General features: G+C 43.3%; 1 protein-coding gene across 1 annotated transcript in view; it reads right to left on the bottom strand.

Moving 5' to 3' along the window:
• LOC143899672 (uncharacterized) overlaps nucleotides 1–12,497 on the bottom strand; it is a 108,922-nt gene extending 96,425 nt beyond the window's left edge. Inside the window, exon 1 of the mRNA XM_077410134.1 lies at nucleotides 12,421–12,497. Within this exon, the coding sequence (XP_077266260.1) occupies nucleotides 12,421–12,487 (67 nt within the window). The 5' untranslated portion in view covers nucleotides 12,488–12,497. The remainder of the gene's footprint in view (nucleotides 1–12,420) is intronic.
• Between the last annotated feature and the right edge of the window lie 5,453 nt (nucleotides 12,498–17,950).

Below are 17,950 nucleotides of genomic sequence, written 5' to 3'. Positions count from 1 at the left end.
CGGTGTAGAGAGAAAACAGATTGCCGAGATCCCGTCGTCGGTTTTGTTCGACGAAGATGCCGCGAGGCGTTGCGTGGCGGAAGCCATCGATAGGTCGATATACGACGACTATGGCCCGCGTCGGTCCTGGAAACTGCTCAGGGTACCAGTTTAGTATCGGTTTCCGCGAGCTCGTTTGCATCGCCGGTAGAAAATACAAACGATTTGCTCGCAACAATGCCGGTACGCGTACGGTAAACGAGGTCGTATAAGTCTCTATACAAGCGCACGATGGTCCCGAGCGGTAGAAATAGAATTCCGCATACTCGCACATGGTTTCGTCAATCATCCTCTATCTACCCCCTTTTTAGTGACTTTTCGTTTCTCCTCGCGCACCGGAAATATCTTCCAAGTGAACGGCCCTCCACCACGAGAGCGGGGAACGGTCAGTTTTCGATCTCCGTGCGTTGAATATCACATTATCATTGTTATAAATACGTCTTTACACGCGTACGTTGGAGCAAACGGTTTTTCGAGCTTTGAACGTTCTTCGAAATGCTGAGATAATTATTATATATATTTACGTCGCGGGGGGGCAGAAATGCACTGTAGACTGTAGCCTGACCCACTCTCGAGGAATATACACGCTCAATATGTATGCGGTGCGTACGACTACCGTCGCGCGGATGCGATTAAAACTCTTATGCGTTACAGCACCGTATGGAAATCAGCATGCGCGGAATATTGTAGCCGCGTACGGCAACGAAAGTTCGCGCTCCGTATCTGCGCGTGGAATTTAGCGGAGGATGTTTACGAGGGTGCCGGGGACGCGAAGGTACGTGCGTGTTTATGCGGCCTCGCGCTTCGGGTCCGTTTTAAAGCGAATAAGTACGGACTTAATAATGTTTTGCTAAATGCGACCATCGCCGACGCCGCGCTGCCGCGCACAGAGAGGAACGGAAATAATACAGCCACGAAAGTTCACATTTTACGTCTAGAATTAATAGAGACACTACACAACCGTGTCCGACAAATATTACGTGCGTACGTAACATTTATACCGCGATATATTATGATGATGAATAAAGGGTTTCTCGCAGGCATAGGCACGAAAGATATCAAAGTAAAAATGTTACGAAAAAACGGAAGATTTCTCACGTTGTGCAATATGCTTTTTATCAAGTAATGATAAAGGGCGATAGTTTTAAACAATTTATAAATGTACATAAATTATTTTTACACGAAGGATTATTGCACGCACCTGTACAAATCTACATTTAAAATTAATTGGATTTTATACGTTTCTTGTGTAATATTGTTAACTAGAGCGAAATTTACTATAGCTAGACTTCTCTTCCTTTATACAATGTACATCATTTGTCTAGAGCAAGTTACTTTCGATCCTGCAAAGAGAAAGAAAGAGAGAGAGAGAGAGAGAGAGAGAGAGAGGTCACATAGAGTAGATTTAGCGAGACAAATCTCCAGGCTGTGTACACTTCATGCAAATCTCAGTTTCTCTGCAGCCACATCTCGTGTTGGACTCCCATTGCTACCATTGCACTCTACATTTTATGAAAAAAAGAATAAAAAAAAACCTGTAGCGAAAGTGGATTATTACAAGGGAAAAGAAAAGAATTTCGCTCCGAGTTCTTGGGACAACGATAAATGAAAGGAAGGCGGTCCTGTAAATGTTTTACTCGCATTTTAATCACGTTTAATCGCGAACGACGAACAAAACTGCAGAGAAGATTACCCCAAATTTCGCCGGTCCATTGTGATTTTGCATCCGAATGTTACCGAGGGAATCCACTTCGCGCGACTTGCTCCGCGCTATATCGCTGAAATTGATACAGGCGTTAGAGCGGCGCCGTGAGAGTTCATCAAAGTCCGTCGGGACGTAAACTCGCGATAAAACGTCAAATAAAACGCGACGATAAAAAAATTGGGGCAACCTCTGTGTGTATGTGTGTGTTGTAGGTACGCGCGTTTATATAGGTGAGCGCGAGAAATAAAAAGTGTCGAGAGGGGCTCACCGGCTGATGGAGGCAAGTTTCGCCGAAAGAGATCACCAGATTCTGTCTCGCGACCGATACAAGCGACCGACGGCATTCGGTAATCGGGGTCACCGAGTTTACGCAAGAACGATTTTACAACAGGACGGGTCCCGAGCCAATCGTTCCGGGCCTACCCTTCGATTCACACCTGCGCGATACGCGGCACGTGACCAGGAAAATTAATTTATTGCAACGTATCACACATGGAAAAAGATAGCTCGCCCACCTTTCTCCCCAAGAAAGCTGACGGCGCGGCGGACAGAAAAGTGAAGGAGATGTAGAAACGACAGATCGCATTGGCATTTTGTGTCACGATATTTGAGCGGGTAAGTCATCGACGGAGACCTGTCCCTGCGCATAAGAAGTATGATAAAGTCCCTTCATTCGCTCTTTCAGCTTTGTTCGTCCTGACACGATGTCAAGTGTCGTCCCGCGAGCGAGATATCTCGACACTGAAAACTAAGAGTTATCTTTTACAGCGCGAAACGCTTCCTTCGAAGCGTCACGACCGCGCCGGTATCCGGTAGCGCTCGCATTTGCGAATGGGTATGTTAAACTTTGTAGAACGTAGAGGAAGGTAAAACGCGGCAGAGATCGTCATCGCTTCGTCAATAGGGCAGTAACGGTATATTGAAGGGCGCGTTAGGTTACATTGCAGACGCGCTTACCGTGATGATGCCGGTGAAACCGGCTCGTGAAAGACTCGAAAGTGCTTTATGTACTTCCCGGCCTACATATGTACGAGCGTACATACACAGGGAGCGGGCGGCGCGCAGAGCTGGCTCTCCGCACTTACCGCGTTGTGTCGCTACAAATTGCAAACGTGCCGTTGCCGCTCGAACGGTATGGAAGCATCGGTTTTAATTGAAGCGGAGTTGTGATTCAACCGCGTTGTTTCGCGAACCATTCCAAAAGCAATATGGTCTCTGATGTAAACGTGTAATTCTTACGTCTACATACCTAAAAGCGTATCGCGAGTTGTCGAAACGTTTTAGCCGCAATCTCCTGGATAACCTCTCCTACCCTACGGTCGTTCTCGTAGACGCTCTTCGGTCTATCGCACAGTGTTACGAGACGATTCGCACACACACTTTCCAGGCCACTCGCCACGGCCGCGAGTTCTGTAAACTCGGAAATAATGTAGACGCGCCGGGTTTTCAATCTCACAAAGATTAATTCGCGCAAATATCATTTTGTTTCCGCTCGTTGGCTTACGCGCTGCATTGTTTACATACGTCTCGCGGGCGGGGGCTAACTTCCAGGAAACTCGTTTCCGCGGGAACGCGCGGGGGCCGTCGCGCCGCCGGCGAATTCTCCATCCCGGCGGCGCCGTTATAGCCGTTCCGTCCTCAGCAAGACATGTTCCATTTCAGGAATACAGGCGCGGCGCGTGATGAAACTCAAACGACGTAGCATTACGTTTTTTTACGAGGAAAATTTTTCACGCGCGCGCGTTCGACCGAAACTGTCGCGGAAACTGTCTGATGTCTACATCAGTTCGCGGTGCTGTTTTCAGGGCGATATCGAACACCTCGGGTTTCGCGGTAAAGTACACATTATGCAAATCGTCGCCTCCGACTTGGTCGGCGTCGTGCATCACGGAAGGCGACAGCCTGCGCGAGGAAGAGGAGACAAATAACCGGCCAAACATAGGGAAACAGTAACGATCGGGTAATTAGAACAAAAAAGCTTGTTCGGTAGGCAACCCACGCGACGAGAGGTGATCGTCTCTACCTAGGGAATGGGCGACCGAGGGTAGACCAGGCCGGGATCTTCGCTTCGAATTTTGCCAAGTGCACACATCGCTAACTAGGTTACGTAATACAATTAGCGCCTCCGCTAATTTCTCAGCGCCGACTAGGCAACCGGCTAGGATGGTAGTTCGCTATTAATGGGCAAATATACAAAGCGCCGACTATCCGAAACGCGTTGCCATCGACTCCCCTCCTTTTCTCTCTCTCTTTCTTTGTTTCACTCTTCCTCATCATCTCGCCTTCTCTCGACAAGAGGAGCAGCTACGAGAACCCTCGCCGTGTACGGTCCAGACGAACAAAAACAAGTTTGATCGCGTTCACAAACACGGGGGTCGACCGGCGCATTTAATCGCGAGAACGCGCTTCCGTGGCTCTTATACGACGCCCGTCCCCTATATGTATTCGGTATTTGTACTGGGAGGAAATGCGCGTTGAATATTCAATTCGCCGCGTTATTAATTAGGCGTGAGTATCCTTCGCGCCGTATTCGTCGTGTACACGATACTTTAATTATCGCGCGGGTAGAAGCAAGAAAGCGAAACCGACGGAGACAGTGAACATTACTTATACTGAAATTGAAGAGACGAAGGTTCTTCTCGCGGCATAGAACTATTACAGCGACGTAAAAGTCGCGTATCACAAATTGTACGTGTCTCGTTATTTTTGTGAAAGAAATTAACTTGAAATTGGTCAAAGAATTTGTACGTAAAAAGAAACGTGGATAACTCGTTTTGTACATCTCTCTCGTGTGTGTATATAGTATATATAGATATATATATATGTGTATAAAATAAAATAAAATATTAAGCGAAGTGTACGAGTGATGTGTTATACTTACTAAACTGCCGCACAAAGTCGCGGTGCAGCAACCGATAGGGCCGCGTAGAACCGTACTAAAACGAAATTAACGCTCGCCAGAGGCGAGTCAAGATGATGGTGTTACTCAGGAAAATAAATTGCGCGAGGTGCACAGAGAAAAGGATTTTAAAGGATCACGAAGTGAGCAAGCGAGGAAAGGAGGAATCTCGCGGAAAAGATGTGGGGATGTGGGGAAGACGCGCAAAGAGAGACGCGGAGGGAAAGAAATGGAAGGTGGGAAAAAAGATAGGATGAAAGAGAGGGAGAAAGAAAAGCGAATAAAAGATCACGGATTTGTGTGGAAATGAGAGGAAGCGAGGAGTGAACGAGGACGCGCGACGAAAAAATGGGGAAGGGGGTGTGGATAGAGAGGCGGAAGAAGAGGATAGCTATTCGTGCATCGCTGAACGTTCGTCGAGCGAGTCGCATCGGTGCATCGATGCGCGCACGCGCGCGCGGTTTGTGCATCCAGGATATTAAAAACATACACATCCGACGATAAATCCGGCGTAAAATATAAATCGGTAATGCCGCCGAAAAACTCGGTAGGAGCTGAGCCTCCGGTTTTCCGTTCCCCTCCACCTTGTTCATCCCCCCTTCGCCGCACGTTATTCCGCTCCGCCAGAATCGCGCCGCTTTTTTTTTGCCTTTCTTTCTCTTTCTTTCCTCTTCCTCACTTTTCTCGATACAATGTACAGCTTGAATGCGTACTGTGTGCTCTCTGATACGCCGCAAGCGCACAGGTGAGATTTCGCAGGATGCTCGATAGAGCGACCGAGATAACCACTCCTCGAATGTTTTTTTAATTTTTTTTTTTACGCGAAGAAGAAAGGTTAATGAGTGCGAGGATGCGTAAATTAGCGGGCGATTTCGAAACGAGAAGCGACACACATTGAAATAAATAGTAAATTTCATTAATGCCATAAATGTCATTCAATTTGTCAATCGAATAAATCTCTACGAACGAATTATAACGCTATGGAACATAATGCAATATTAATATGTAATATCATTTACTATTACAAATATCGTATGCCGCTTACAAACGATGTTAAACCACTTTCCACGTACTATTTATACGCTAATCAATGACAAAAACGCGGCATCGATGCGGCTGAATAAATCGACGAAAAAGACAAATTCCATTCAATGCCTTTATTTCGTGGTGCTGATTACGCGGCGTTCGATTTTCCTAGGCAACAATCCCCGTCGCTTTAATCACCGATTCGGCGCCTTAAACCATATTTTCCTCCGACACACGTCCAAGCTTAACGTCCGACAAAATGTTTTCGGCTTTACTAGAGACAGAGAAACAGCGAGAGAAAAAGAAAAAGAGATAGGGAGCACGGGACGGGAGTGAAAAAAAAGGGGCTCGTCGTCGGTCTGGCTTTTAATCGTCGTCGCGACGTTCCTTTTTTGCGTCCCTCACGCGGGTGGGCGCGCGCACCAGTGTTGGAATCCACTTTAACGGACCTCGCTAATTACCGAGCGGGTAGCTCCGCTTATTTGCCTTGACTCTGATTAACCTTCCACGTGGTGTTCCTCCCTACGCAACAGAAACGGAAGAGGGGTCGAGGGAGGCCGACCGTGAGGAGAGGCGGTCATATATAATCGCTTTATGCACGTTTCCGCGTGATATCGCGACTATGAAAATTTTATGTTTTTCGTTTGCCATAAGTTCTGCCCAATTGGATTCGTCGGTGAAACGATTCACCTACATTTTACGATTATATATTTTTCAATTTCATTAAAATTTAAAAGAAAAAAAATCAATATTACACATCGATTTCTCGAAGAGATATCACTACTCAATTTATATATCTTGCGTAACTATTGACGTTTTGACAAATTTACTTGAAAAATTTTACGGCAACAAACTTTCTCTATTGGTGTTCCTTATATTGCGTTACACAACATTTTATAATAACCGTCTATTCTGAAAGTAGATGGTGATTATGAAGTGTTGTGTAACGCAATAATAAGGAACACCAATAGAAAGTTTATTGCCAGAACCGTGATTCAATACCGGCGCGGCACGTACGATCGGGCCTCTTAAATGGTACCCGCGACACTCGCTTATCCGTTTGGCACGTTACACGCAAGGCAAATATCCGCGGGCGATTATGGCACTAAATCAGGCGTCTCGCGGAGAGAGGAAGGGAGGAGGGGAGGAGGCGACGTGGAGGATGGAGCAATCTGAGGCGGCGCACGATCACGCGAAAATTCACCGCGTCGGATGCGCCTTATCTCGGCCGAAGAACGTGCATATCTGCTAGGCGGTCAGATAAGGATGATCCACCACCTACGAAGCGCAAGCAGTCGGCGCAGAAAATTATGTGTGCCTCCGTAAAAGCGTCGTGCCCTCGTCCACAAACATTGCCGAGTAGAGTCCCTCAGCGAAGGGGAAACTCGTGAGGCAGCGCGAATGGGAGAAACGGAGAAAAAAAGAAAGAGGAGGATGGAGTCGGATCAACATCGTTCTCTCCCTCGTGATTCTCGGTTTTACACTCGACGCATCGAGGGAATTAACTATTTCCATAGCTATCGTCTATCGAATTTTCGGGCAGAGTCCGCATAAACCCACGCAGCACTAACAAAGTTGCGAAGCATACGCCGACTGATTGCGTCAGTGTCGATGGCCGGACAACGTTTATCGCGTTTATCGTGTCGCTAATAAATTATCAAGAGGGCGGCGAGATATAAGCGTTACGGTCCATTAACCGGAAACTCCGCGTAATGCCCATCTCCGCGTAACGTTAATTTCGACACGCGCGTGCTGTACGTGAAAATGGGAAAAAAATGCAGTTTTATTACAAAGGTACAAAACCGCTCGCCGGAGACAAGAAACGAATTTCAGCGCTTCGCTTCGGGCACTCGCCCCGTCCCTTTCTCGCAACCGGCCGGTAAACGCGCATTTTTCTCGTCGTAAAATTAACTCTCTTTTCCACGCTCTCTCTCTTCCGCTCCCCCCCCTCTCTCTCTATCTCTCGGTCTCTCCTATACTCTCTTCTATCCCGATGAAAAAGGTTATTCATATCAGGGGGCGCGTACCCTTTTCCGCTGCAGATTACTTCAAAGCAAATATTCTCCGCGCGTTCAAAGAAATTACAAGGATATAACTAAATCCGTCGAATTTTTGCGTCGCAGTTTAAAGCAAGATTGTTGCGATATGAATAAAATAACGAGCGTGTGTAAAAAAAAGAGAGAGAAAGAGAAAGAGACTTAATACATTATTGTCACTCGCGCGAATCTTTCGCGCGCGAATCAAAATTTTAGTATTGATATTTTCGGGCGCATAAAGATTAAACATTTTATTTTCAATGCCGTCAAAAAAATGTATCTAAAATATTATATAAACATTATACATTATTTTATACTGTATAACAAATTATGTTGTGTATAGTTTAATTCGATGGAATTTTTATTAGGACATAAAGTCAAAAGCTTGTCAATGAAATGCAATTTGTACCTATGCTGAAAATAACACATTGACATTTATTTAGAAAATACCGTGAAATCCCTCGTGCCCGAAACCACAATGTCCCCCAAAATAACGGCAAAACAATTATAATGGTATGCAAGTTGTCAGATATGATGCCTGTAGCCAAATGATTTTATTCGCTGACTGCGGAGGGTGCGTATCGTATTTACCTCCGGTTTACATCGGCTTAATGCCGGCGTTGATATTCGAAATAATAGCGGCTCGCTGGCATAAGCGCGGTCCTCGTACACGTAACGCGGTATCCATGTAAGCGCTTAGATTTACTGTTTCCACTAGCTAGCGACCAGCCGAACATGGCTTTGCCAACGTTGAGGCATTATATCTCTACTGAGCAGAACGATCTGCCATATTGTATTTCACTGTCATTTGCTAAATATGTGCAAAGCCCAATAATAGTCGTGAATCTACCATTGAATAGTGCGTTACCCATTTACACTCCTGAAACTTGATTAGCGAAAACCCTGATATTTCCAAATGCTCGCAACTCAAAACCTATTGACAATCACGATGTTCCTGTCAGGAAAAATCAATTTCAAATTTGCTTCAGAAATTCGAGAACAAAGATAGCTGCGTACATTTCGAATTTAATTATTAAAATAAAATATATTTCCTACAAACATATATACGTACTTGGCGCTTGATTCGAGAAAAAGAAAACCTGTTCTTTTAACGACTTAATTGGTCCCGTTTGCATCAAATGCAAAGTCTTATAGTCCCTTCGTAATCTCAACGGTCTTTATGCTATTGTCCCATAACACCCACACCATTAACAAGTTTCAAGCTTCTTAGTCGCCGTCCACGACCCTCTAAAGCGTCGTGGTCCCGTGGCCACTTCAATCTACAAAGACGGTCCGCGCGACCGTCTCGAAGCCGCCAATTAAATTAGTTACCAAATTCAAGAAGTCAAAAAAAGTGGTTTAACGCGAAGAGGAACAAATGACGGGTACTTATTCGCGTTTTGCGTCTATATGAATTTCACGACTGGGAATCCAATAGACCGGAATGGAAAATCGAGATTATTCTCACAGAGATCTAAGAACGATCAAGCGATTTCTTTATAAACGATTTGGTATTATTATTCATTGCCATGTAGAAAAGTATAATATTTCAGATAGAACAAAAATAAAATTTCACGACAGCATTAATGTCCTTTTATAAACGACAGAGATAAATATTTAAATTGATTTAAATATCCTGAGTCCAATATCCGGTGGAATTTATATTCAGTTAGAAAGCTATTTAGTTGATATGGATTAAAAGTGTATTGATAAAAAACGGTCGAAATAAATTAATAGAGTAACTGGGGGAATATGCCAGTGTGGGGGATATTGAAACATTTTCTATGAAATTATAAGCTTCAAGATTAATGTTATCACATGTTAAAGATTAACAGTATATAACGTATGTAGGAATACGTAAAAAAAAATTTGATTACCCTATATTTGGCATACTGTTTAAAAATTCATAAGAACGTCGGAGCTCCAAAATTTCAAATCAAACGATTTAAATACTATTTGCATATTGGGGAACAATCAGACCGATTATTTTGCAAAGAAAAATCATTAAATGATCTGTAAACTTGGTTATAAAATAGACTCGATAAAATCATGTTCCGTCTCTCAGTCTCTCGATAGAAACACATGATAGAGTTGATGACGTAAAAGTTTCCGCGATATGTGCGCATCGCTTTCCCCGAATGTAAGAAATGAATTCGCTCACCGGTCGACGCGCCGTCATTATTGTCACTTCGCCGATTGCTCTATTGTTCGGACACGTTCATTCTCTCCCCGGATGCGAGTCAAAATAATGCGGAATAGAAAAAGACGTGAAATCGTGGAGCATAACTCTCGATCTTTGCACAACTGTCTTTTAAAAAAGAAGAATCAAACACATTGTTTCTAAAATCGTAATCAATCTTTATAATAAAGTAGGTACACTTCGCCAACTCCTCGTATCTTCAATATCTTTGAAACGATAGTTCGCCGGTGCGCCAGCATGGAACGTTACCGCAGTTCGTTACTTCGCGAGTCTTTACGACATTTGTCTCGCGCCGGTGACCATTGGCGAGTTTCGGACTTCTCGGTCGCTGAAAGGAAAGTCAAAGACGGTCCCCGGTGCGAGAAAGCCGTCAATTAAGTCAAAAGGGGGAAAGTCCGCCTTGGCAAATTCCGGACGCGCGTATCGCTGCGGTTCGTTTGCCGTCGTCAGAGCGCGACCGAGAAAATACACTTTGACCTGGATCGGCGTTAGGGAGACGCGTACTTGGTGTCTCTTGTGTACTCGAAATCGAAGTTCGTACCCGCGGTCGGTTCCAGGCGAACTCGAGAGATTGTGTCCGTTCCTTCGTATGACAACTTTCAAATGGGACAGTGAGTTTACCGTAGCGCATGGATTCGGCCGCACGCGCCGCGCCGCGCGCCGTTTCAGAGGACTATCTGCGTGACCGTGCCTGCGCGATAAAGAATTATTCTAGTTTAAAAGGAAAGAGTTAAATTCGATCACGCGTAAAAAGAACGAGAAAATTTCGCTCGTATAATAGATAGCAAACACATTATTTTACTTATCCATCACGTTAAAGACTGCCGTCGATAAAAGTATAATGCAATTCTTTGTAAACTGATTGCGTATTTTGAGAAATATATACGTGTATTTCTATGTGGATAAACGGAGAGCCTTCATTGTCATTATAAGACGATCTGTTACCGAACCGCGCGGGAGCTTAGCGGAGAAATAAGCTCCACTGGTACAACCGCTGTACAAAAGCCTCTTAGCCCCAGCTCGAGCAAGGGTGAAAGAGGACTAATTTGTCTATCCGCGTACAGTTGGGGGAGAGCTGGTAGAAAAGAGCCGCGGTTATGGGCCACGCTTGGGTGTGCAATACATCCGGGAAAACCGCCCGCCCATTCGGAGGAACATGAACACCCTCCCGCACGTTATTTCCACGATCATCATAATCCACCCCTCGCCTCGACGTTGTTTTCGCACAGGTTCACACCAGATTCTGAGCGACCGAGGTGGATTAAGGATTTTCCGCCTCTGCCTCTTGTGGCCCCACTACCGCTCGTCGTCGGTGACAGAAAAAAAAGGAACGACCCAATTTGGGGGGTTTTTCTGGTTTTAGAGGCCGGCTTTTGCAGCTCGTTGCACAGCAGCGAAAGCAGTAACGGTAGTCCACTCGTGCAACAAATAGCCGTAATAGTATTGTTCACCGCATTCGCGTAAAGTGACTCGCAAATATTCTTACACAAAGTACCCTGTTTTATCGTATGTATAAATATATGTATATACTTTTTATATTTATGTCAATAAACATGTTATTTATTTTTAATTCAATACGTTATTGTACTGGAACGTCCAAAACTTTCCTCAATAAAATTTAAAACATGACTCCTAATTAGTAGTAAAAAAAATGATAAAACACAAAATATAATTATAAAAAAATTAATGCAGCTATTTAAAAAAATTTTTTTTTAAGGCTAAAGATTTTACTTTCAAATTTTATCAAGTTCATTGCTTGATAATACTCTCTAAGTAACTCTAAAGTTGACCAGATAAAATTGTTAAAATATTTTAAATTTTAGGATCATACATAAAATTTACAAAAATTATTTTTAACTTCATAAATTATTTTAAAACTTTCTAAAAGCTTAATTAACCTTTTTTAAAATGTTATTTTTTAAACTACAATTTTTTTCGTCGAATTATCGTGATTTAAAATATCACTAGATTTTCATAAATTTATAAAACGTGAGAAAATAAATCTTTAAATTTAAACGCTCCACATTTCCAAGTTACTTTCAAATTTTAATTTTAGATTATTATTACATCACTGTTAGGTATAAGTGAATCTGTTAATTTACCGCAAGTTATTTTATCTCGTTTTTGTTCAGATAACGGAACGTTTTTCTATTTCATATACATAATTCTGATCCTATACATATATATTTCTATATATTAAAAATATAATATTATATATATACATATATATATATAAATCTGCCACAAGTTATAAAATTTTTATTTAAAATGATTACTGTCTAAAAAAAGACGTGTAAAATAAGTTCTATATTATAATTAAAAACCGTAATATATTAAACTAAAAAATGTAATTCATGTAATATATATATATATATATATATATATATATATAACTTTTGGGGAATATCGTTAAATTAGAAAAATTATGTTCATTTTTTCGTACGCAAAGTGGCTATATTTAATCTTTGATAATCGATTTAGTTATTGGCAGAGAACTTTCGATAAAGTAACTTACCACGCGATGCACCGAGAATGCACGATTGTGGCAGCAAAAAACAAGTCAGCACCAGTGGCCAATTCATCTTCGAATCTACAACAAAAAGAAAGCACCAGATTCGTTAGACAACAACAGCCATTTAAGCGTTATTTGTGGCGACGGCATTAAAAGACATCGAAAAATAATCATCCATATATATATCGATCCAAAACACTTCGGCGAAGTGTTGAAAATTCGCGCCCGGAAAGCGATTCTCTTCGAATAACTGCCCAACGAGCTCGTGCAAACAAATCGCCGCGTGCGGCAATATCGGTTTTCTCCTACGACTACTCCGGCTTATAGCCCGCCTTATCCCCTCACGAAATCTTGAGAAAAAACACACCCGGCGCAAATTAATGCGTGCTACACTCATTTCCAAACAACGGCTCGGCACAATTAGGGGAGCAGCCCCTACGTATGTAATATTGATACGGACGAGTGTTCCACGCTAATCTCTTTCTATCGGTCAGTTATAACAACCCGATACCGATAGACGTGCCCGCGGCTACGTCACGAAGGGAGATGGATCGCGCTCGGCGCGATAGAAATTCAGGGGGATCGATATCGCCGGTAATTCTTGTATCGGCCCCAAGAATAAGTAGCCCATTGACCTCTCGGGCACGTTCTGAAATTAGACCGACCGTGTCGATAAAACGTACCAGATATTCTCGTGTTAAAACACCGTCTCGCGCAGCTCTAATGTATTCCGAGTTCAATTTTATATCATGGCTCACTCATAAATTTGCCTCGGCATACGCCATAATAATATTTGGCTCGTCCATCTCGCGCGCTGTCCGTATTCTAAGTGTCTACAGAATCGAATCACACGCTAATATCTGTAGATCCAAGATTCTATGCCGCGCCCAATAAAAACACGCCGAGTAGTTTAGGGTGGAGACCCTTTATTCGCGTCCATTCGGATCGTTGCGCGAGCAAGCACAGACATTCTCCAGCAGACAGGGACAATATCTGGCGCAATCTTATGAAACGGAGCTAGCATACCGCGCAAATTTTCGGAACCCAAGCCGCATACCACGCGATGAGACGGTTCGTCATTGATTTGACGCGCGCGGCGACCCTCTTCTATAATAGTTATTCCACTTTCAGCTTCCTCAGAAGCGACAATATCTGATAACTGGTTTTTATTTTCATTATTTTAGCTCCGTCGGTTTTACCAAGCAACACTAACATTTCCTCAGATGTGGCCCCTCTAATAAGCTTGAGTTCATCGATCGAATAAGACCAACAGATTCGTGTTTTTGTGGATTCTCGTAACGTTCTTGCGCTATTCGCCATGCGAATTAAACAAAAAGGAAGCAAGTACGCGCGGCCGATGAGAACGAAGCGAGGTAAAAGGCGCGAAAGAAGAAGTTGCCTTCCCCGCTCGCGCACAATAAGACAAATAGATGTGATACAATGCAAAAGGAAACGAGTACCGCGCGCGATGAAGTATGCATGTAAACGTGAAAACATATATACGTCTTGTCACGCGATAAAGGCGCGAGATACAACGCACGTGCGCGACACGTAAGCGTTCCGATGCAAATTGCAAGCGTTGGATAAATGAATTTACATTTCCGTGGAGTGTTTTCACTTTTGGCGCGGACTCGCACTCCCGCCCGTAATTCTTTCCGCCGGCATACGCGTCGATCCGGACGCGAATGCGCCCGCTTCTTACAATAGCTCTCGATTGATACAGGTACGCCACAATAGTTTTCAACGTCGCCCTATATGAATATCGCAGTCAATGGGCGCATTCAGCGGAGACGACAATCGAGTAGCACTTGAGCAGCAATGCAACCCCGCTTCGCTGAATATCTCAGGGTATATACCGATCGTATATTCAATCGCTAACTCAACTGTTGTCTCCGCTAAATGCGTCCAGTGTAAACATGAAATGAGATTTGGCCAGCTGTGTTTAGCCTCGCGCGTACAATGGGAATATGAGCCGGAGATTCTAATGCATATTGAACGCGATCAATCGCATTAAAATCTCCGCGAGCGACGCGAAAAGCAAGGGTAAAGGATTAGATAAAGAAATGTTAGACGCGAAGCGAATTCTTTTATTAAGAACGCTACGTCTCGACCGGATCATTCTTCTTCTCAGCTATAAATAAAATATGACGACACGCTGTAAATTCAATCGTAAGACGAAAGCAGGTACATTGAGCTCCGTAAGAATCTTGAGAATTCACGGAGCGAATAAAAGCGCTCGTCGCAGCGTCGCCTTTTGCCACCTTGTTTATTTTCATCGCGCCTTTCATCGTGACAAGCTGATATTCGGGAAGTCAACCTTTTGCATTTTTTCATTAAAGACTCTCCTTGTTACAGAAAATGCTCGTTCTGCACGATTATTGAGAATGGCCTTCTCAACGCAATTCGTATTAATTTGTACGAATTCGCGTTTCTCTTCCGTTCTCTATTTACTCGGCAATTAGCTTCGCGGTATTAGCTAATTTGCATTCACAAAGACTATACCGAATGTAATCAACTATTTGTTGTAATATTAGGATCATTAATTAAACAATAATATTTCATACGTCGGGCGATTAAATGCTTCTCTTGGATGGACCCTAACATCACCGTAAACGCGAGGCGGGAGTCCTCATTTATAATTATCACGGGTAGACGGATGAAATCGCTCTTCATCCCGGACCCAGGATTCTCAAATAAAATCTCGGGAAAATTTAGTCGGTATTAACATCGGGAAAACGTGTGGCGTAAATAAAGAATTCCGTCGCGGCGGAAACCTCTCTCTTCCCTCACGCCCGCGCCGGCGAGATCGGCGGCCCGCGTCCTTTCCTCGCCGCACTGCGATTTCTCGCGAACACAGAGAGCGACTAATATACCCGCGCGGGAACCTTTATTTTTCTTCATTAGCTCGTCGCGGTGCAACAATGCCGCGCACCTACGCGCACGGTGTCAATGACGCCTGGCTTTTCGCAAACTCGCCGGCGGACCTTCCCGCAGAATATCGCCGTCGCCCGCGCGAACAAAGGGAAACGGGGGAGGGTAGCGGCGGCGGCCAGGGTCGGTACGAGGGTACGTCTCGCACGGGGTGGATGCGGGGTCGGGGGCGGTCGGTGAGGAAGAAGGAAAAAGGGAGAGAAGAAAGCGAGATAGAGAGAAGCTCAACGAAAGGATACGAAAGAGGGTGCACCTCCTCGGGCGTTTCTTCGTCCCGGTCTCTTATGTCCCCGGTCCTCTTGCACCCTCGCTCTCGACACACCCCTATCGGCTCTCGCCCTCCCTCGGCCCATCCCGGAACTTCTCTAAATAGCCATGTGACGCTACCAGCCACCGTATTACATTCCATATACACACACACCGATACCGCACGACGTTGCGCACACGTACCTTATACCGTGTGGCGCACGACACACGCGCGCGGATCCCGAGGAACCGAGGAACGCCGCTCAGAGAAACCAGAGTTCCTGATCCTGATAGCGCCCGCGGGCGCGCGCGCGCGCCAAGAAACGACCGCGTCGCTGCAGGGTTGTCCCACGTGTTCGCGCGTGTATTTTGTGCGTAGTTACGTTTCCACCCCCTCCCCCATTGGCCTATCCCTAACTCTGACGTTTTTTCATTCGCCGCTCTCACTGCCAGACGGACACGAAGTTGTTGAGTTTTATGGTTGAGTTTTATGGAGATATTTCGGCGTGCGACCATGATCACCGGTCACCAGTTGTTATCGTTATCCTCACGATCGTGTTAGAGAAGCGAATTCGTGAGAGAACTCGAAAATTCGGAATGACATCTGCGACACATAGTCGGCGCGAAGTTCGAAGGAAATGCCGAAAATTCGCAAGAGAAACGGCGCATTTTGAAATATCGCTCTGCTCTCTCGTGGCCGATCATTATTTCGCTATAATAATAGCGCGATTATTATTTCGACAATAATAGCATAATTACATATTAACGTTATAGGAAGTTACACGGGGGAGGCATCTGGTGGTAAATTCAAGGGATGTTCGATTATTGATCATCACATTCAATTTATACGAGACAATTACGCTAACAATACTGTTATTTACTTAGTGCAATATTAACTTGCCATGAGGTTATACTAATTGCGTTAATAATATATTCTTCAATTATGTCGAAAGAACACAATTACCACGTGTAATATTTGCAAATGTTAATTGAGTTTGTTTCTATTAACAACCTAATATCCAGTCGCAGACTGTATTATGAAAATTTGTTTTTCTGAAACGAGAAGGAAACATCTAATTTTTCAAAAATAATGCTTGTAAATACTTTATCGCAGAAATTCGATATTCTCATATTTTTGAAGCATTAGATAAGAATGAAAGACTTTAAAATGTCGTTAGATTAAATTCAACATGGAATATATAATATTGGAAAATAATATCTAAAGTTCTTTTTAATCCGACTTATTTTTAGATTTTATTGTAATTTGTGTAATTAGTTTTTCATTGGAAAGCAATATGGGATAACTATAATATAACAAAATCATTGCAATTAAATATATTCATTTTCGAGAAAATATATCCGAAATCAATTAATGCAAAAATATGTTTCATATAAGATAATGTCATTTTATGCAAAAGACATAAATAATGACATAATCATAATTTCATTTAGAGAAAACAATTGCAGCAATTATTAAAGCAATATCATTGCAATATCTGATATTATATAGTTTCGAGATATCAACTTTCATACAGACGTTACAGATGTCACACACACAATGGGATTTTGTAAAACAAATTAATACAAGTAACTGCGATTGTGCTCGTATTTTAATTATTAAAGTGACAATAAAAGAAGATTCCAAAAATGTCAAATTTTATTACCTCGTAGACATATAAACGAGGGGAAATATTGACGCGATGGTTTAATACATGTTATATATATATTTAAATTGTGAAATGCTTTCACAGATGTAAAACATTTTTTTTATTCCTATAAAATAAACTCTTTGCGTGGCTTAAATCTTCATACGCAATACCTATATTCTTTTTTATTAATTCTATAGCAAAATTTATAAAAATGTACGTTACATACTTCTATATGCCGCATCGCAAATGGATTGTGCTCCGCTCAAATTTTCAGCAGATCCGAACAAATTAATTCCGTAGGTTCCCCTCCTTTTTCCTTTCCTTTTCCCACTCTCTCGAGACACTCATTAGCACCCATTCTGTTCGTATCAAGAGACACGGTAGTGTCTCGCGCCAAGTACACGCGGAGCGAGACCGACCGTGACTCTTTTACGCGACGCGACGGGTTGCGAGTACCCGAGATGTTGAGATCTCGATAACGAGTGAACGGATCAAGTTCTAAGTAGGCTTGATCGATAGCTTGGGGTCCAATTAGGGGGGGGTTTCTCTCATAATATTCCGCTACGTGCCCTACGAGCGGAGATATTGCGACGCAAAGTCTAAATGTGAAAATTTATTTTTAAGATACTTCTACTAACGCCGACGTCTGATATGATGACGTCATAATCAGAAACGTTACTTTCACTTTTTCGACGCTGGCGGCGCAG

This window comes from Temnothorax americanus, unplaced genomic scaffold (genome assembly GCF_048541705.1).
Source record: "Temnothorax americanus isolate GAGA-0224 unplaced genomic scaffold, ASM4854170v1 Scaffold28, whole genome shotgun sequence".
NCBI lineage: Eukaryota > Metazoa > Arthropoda > Insecta > Hymenoptera > Formicidae > Temnothorax > Temnothorax americanus.
Note: the sequence above shows the minus strand (reverse complement) of the source record. Positions and strands in the feature narration are given on the sequence as shown.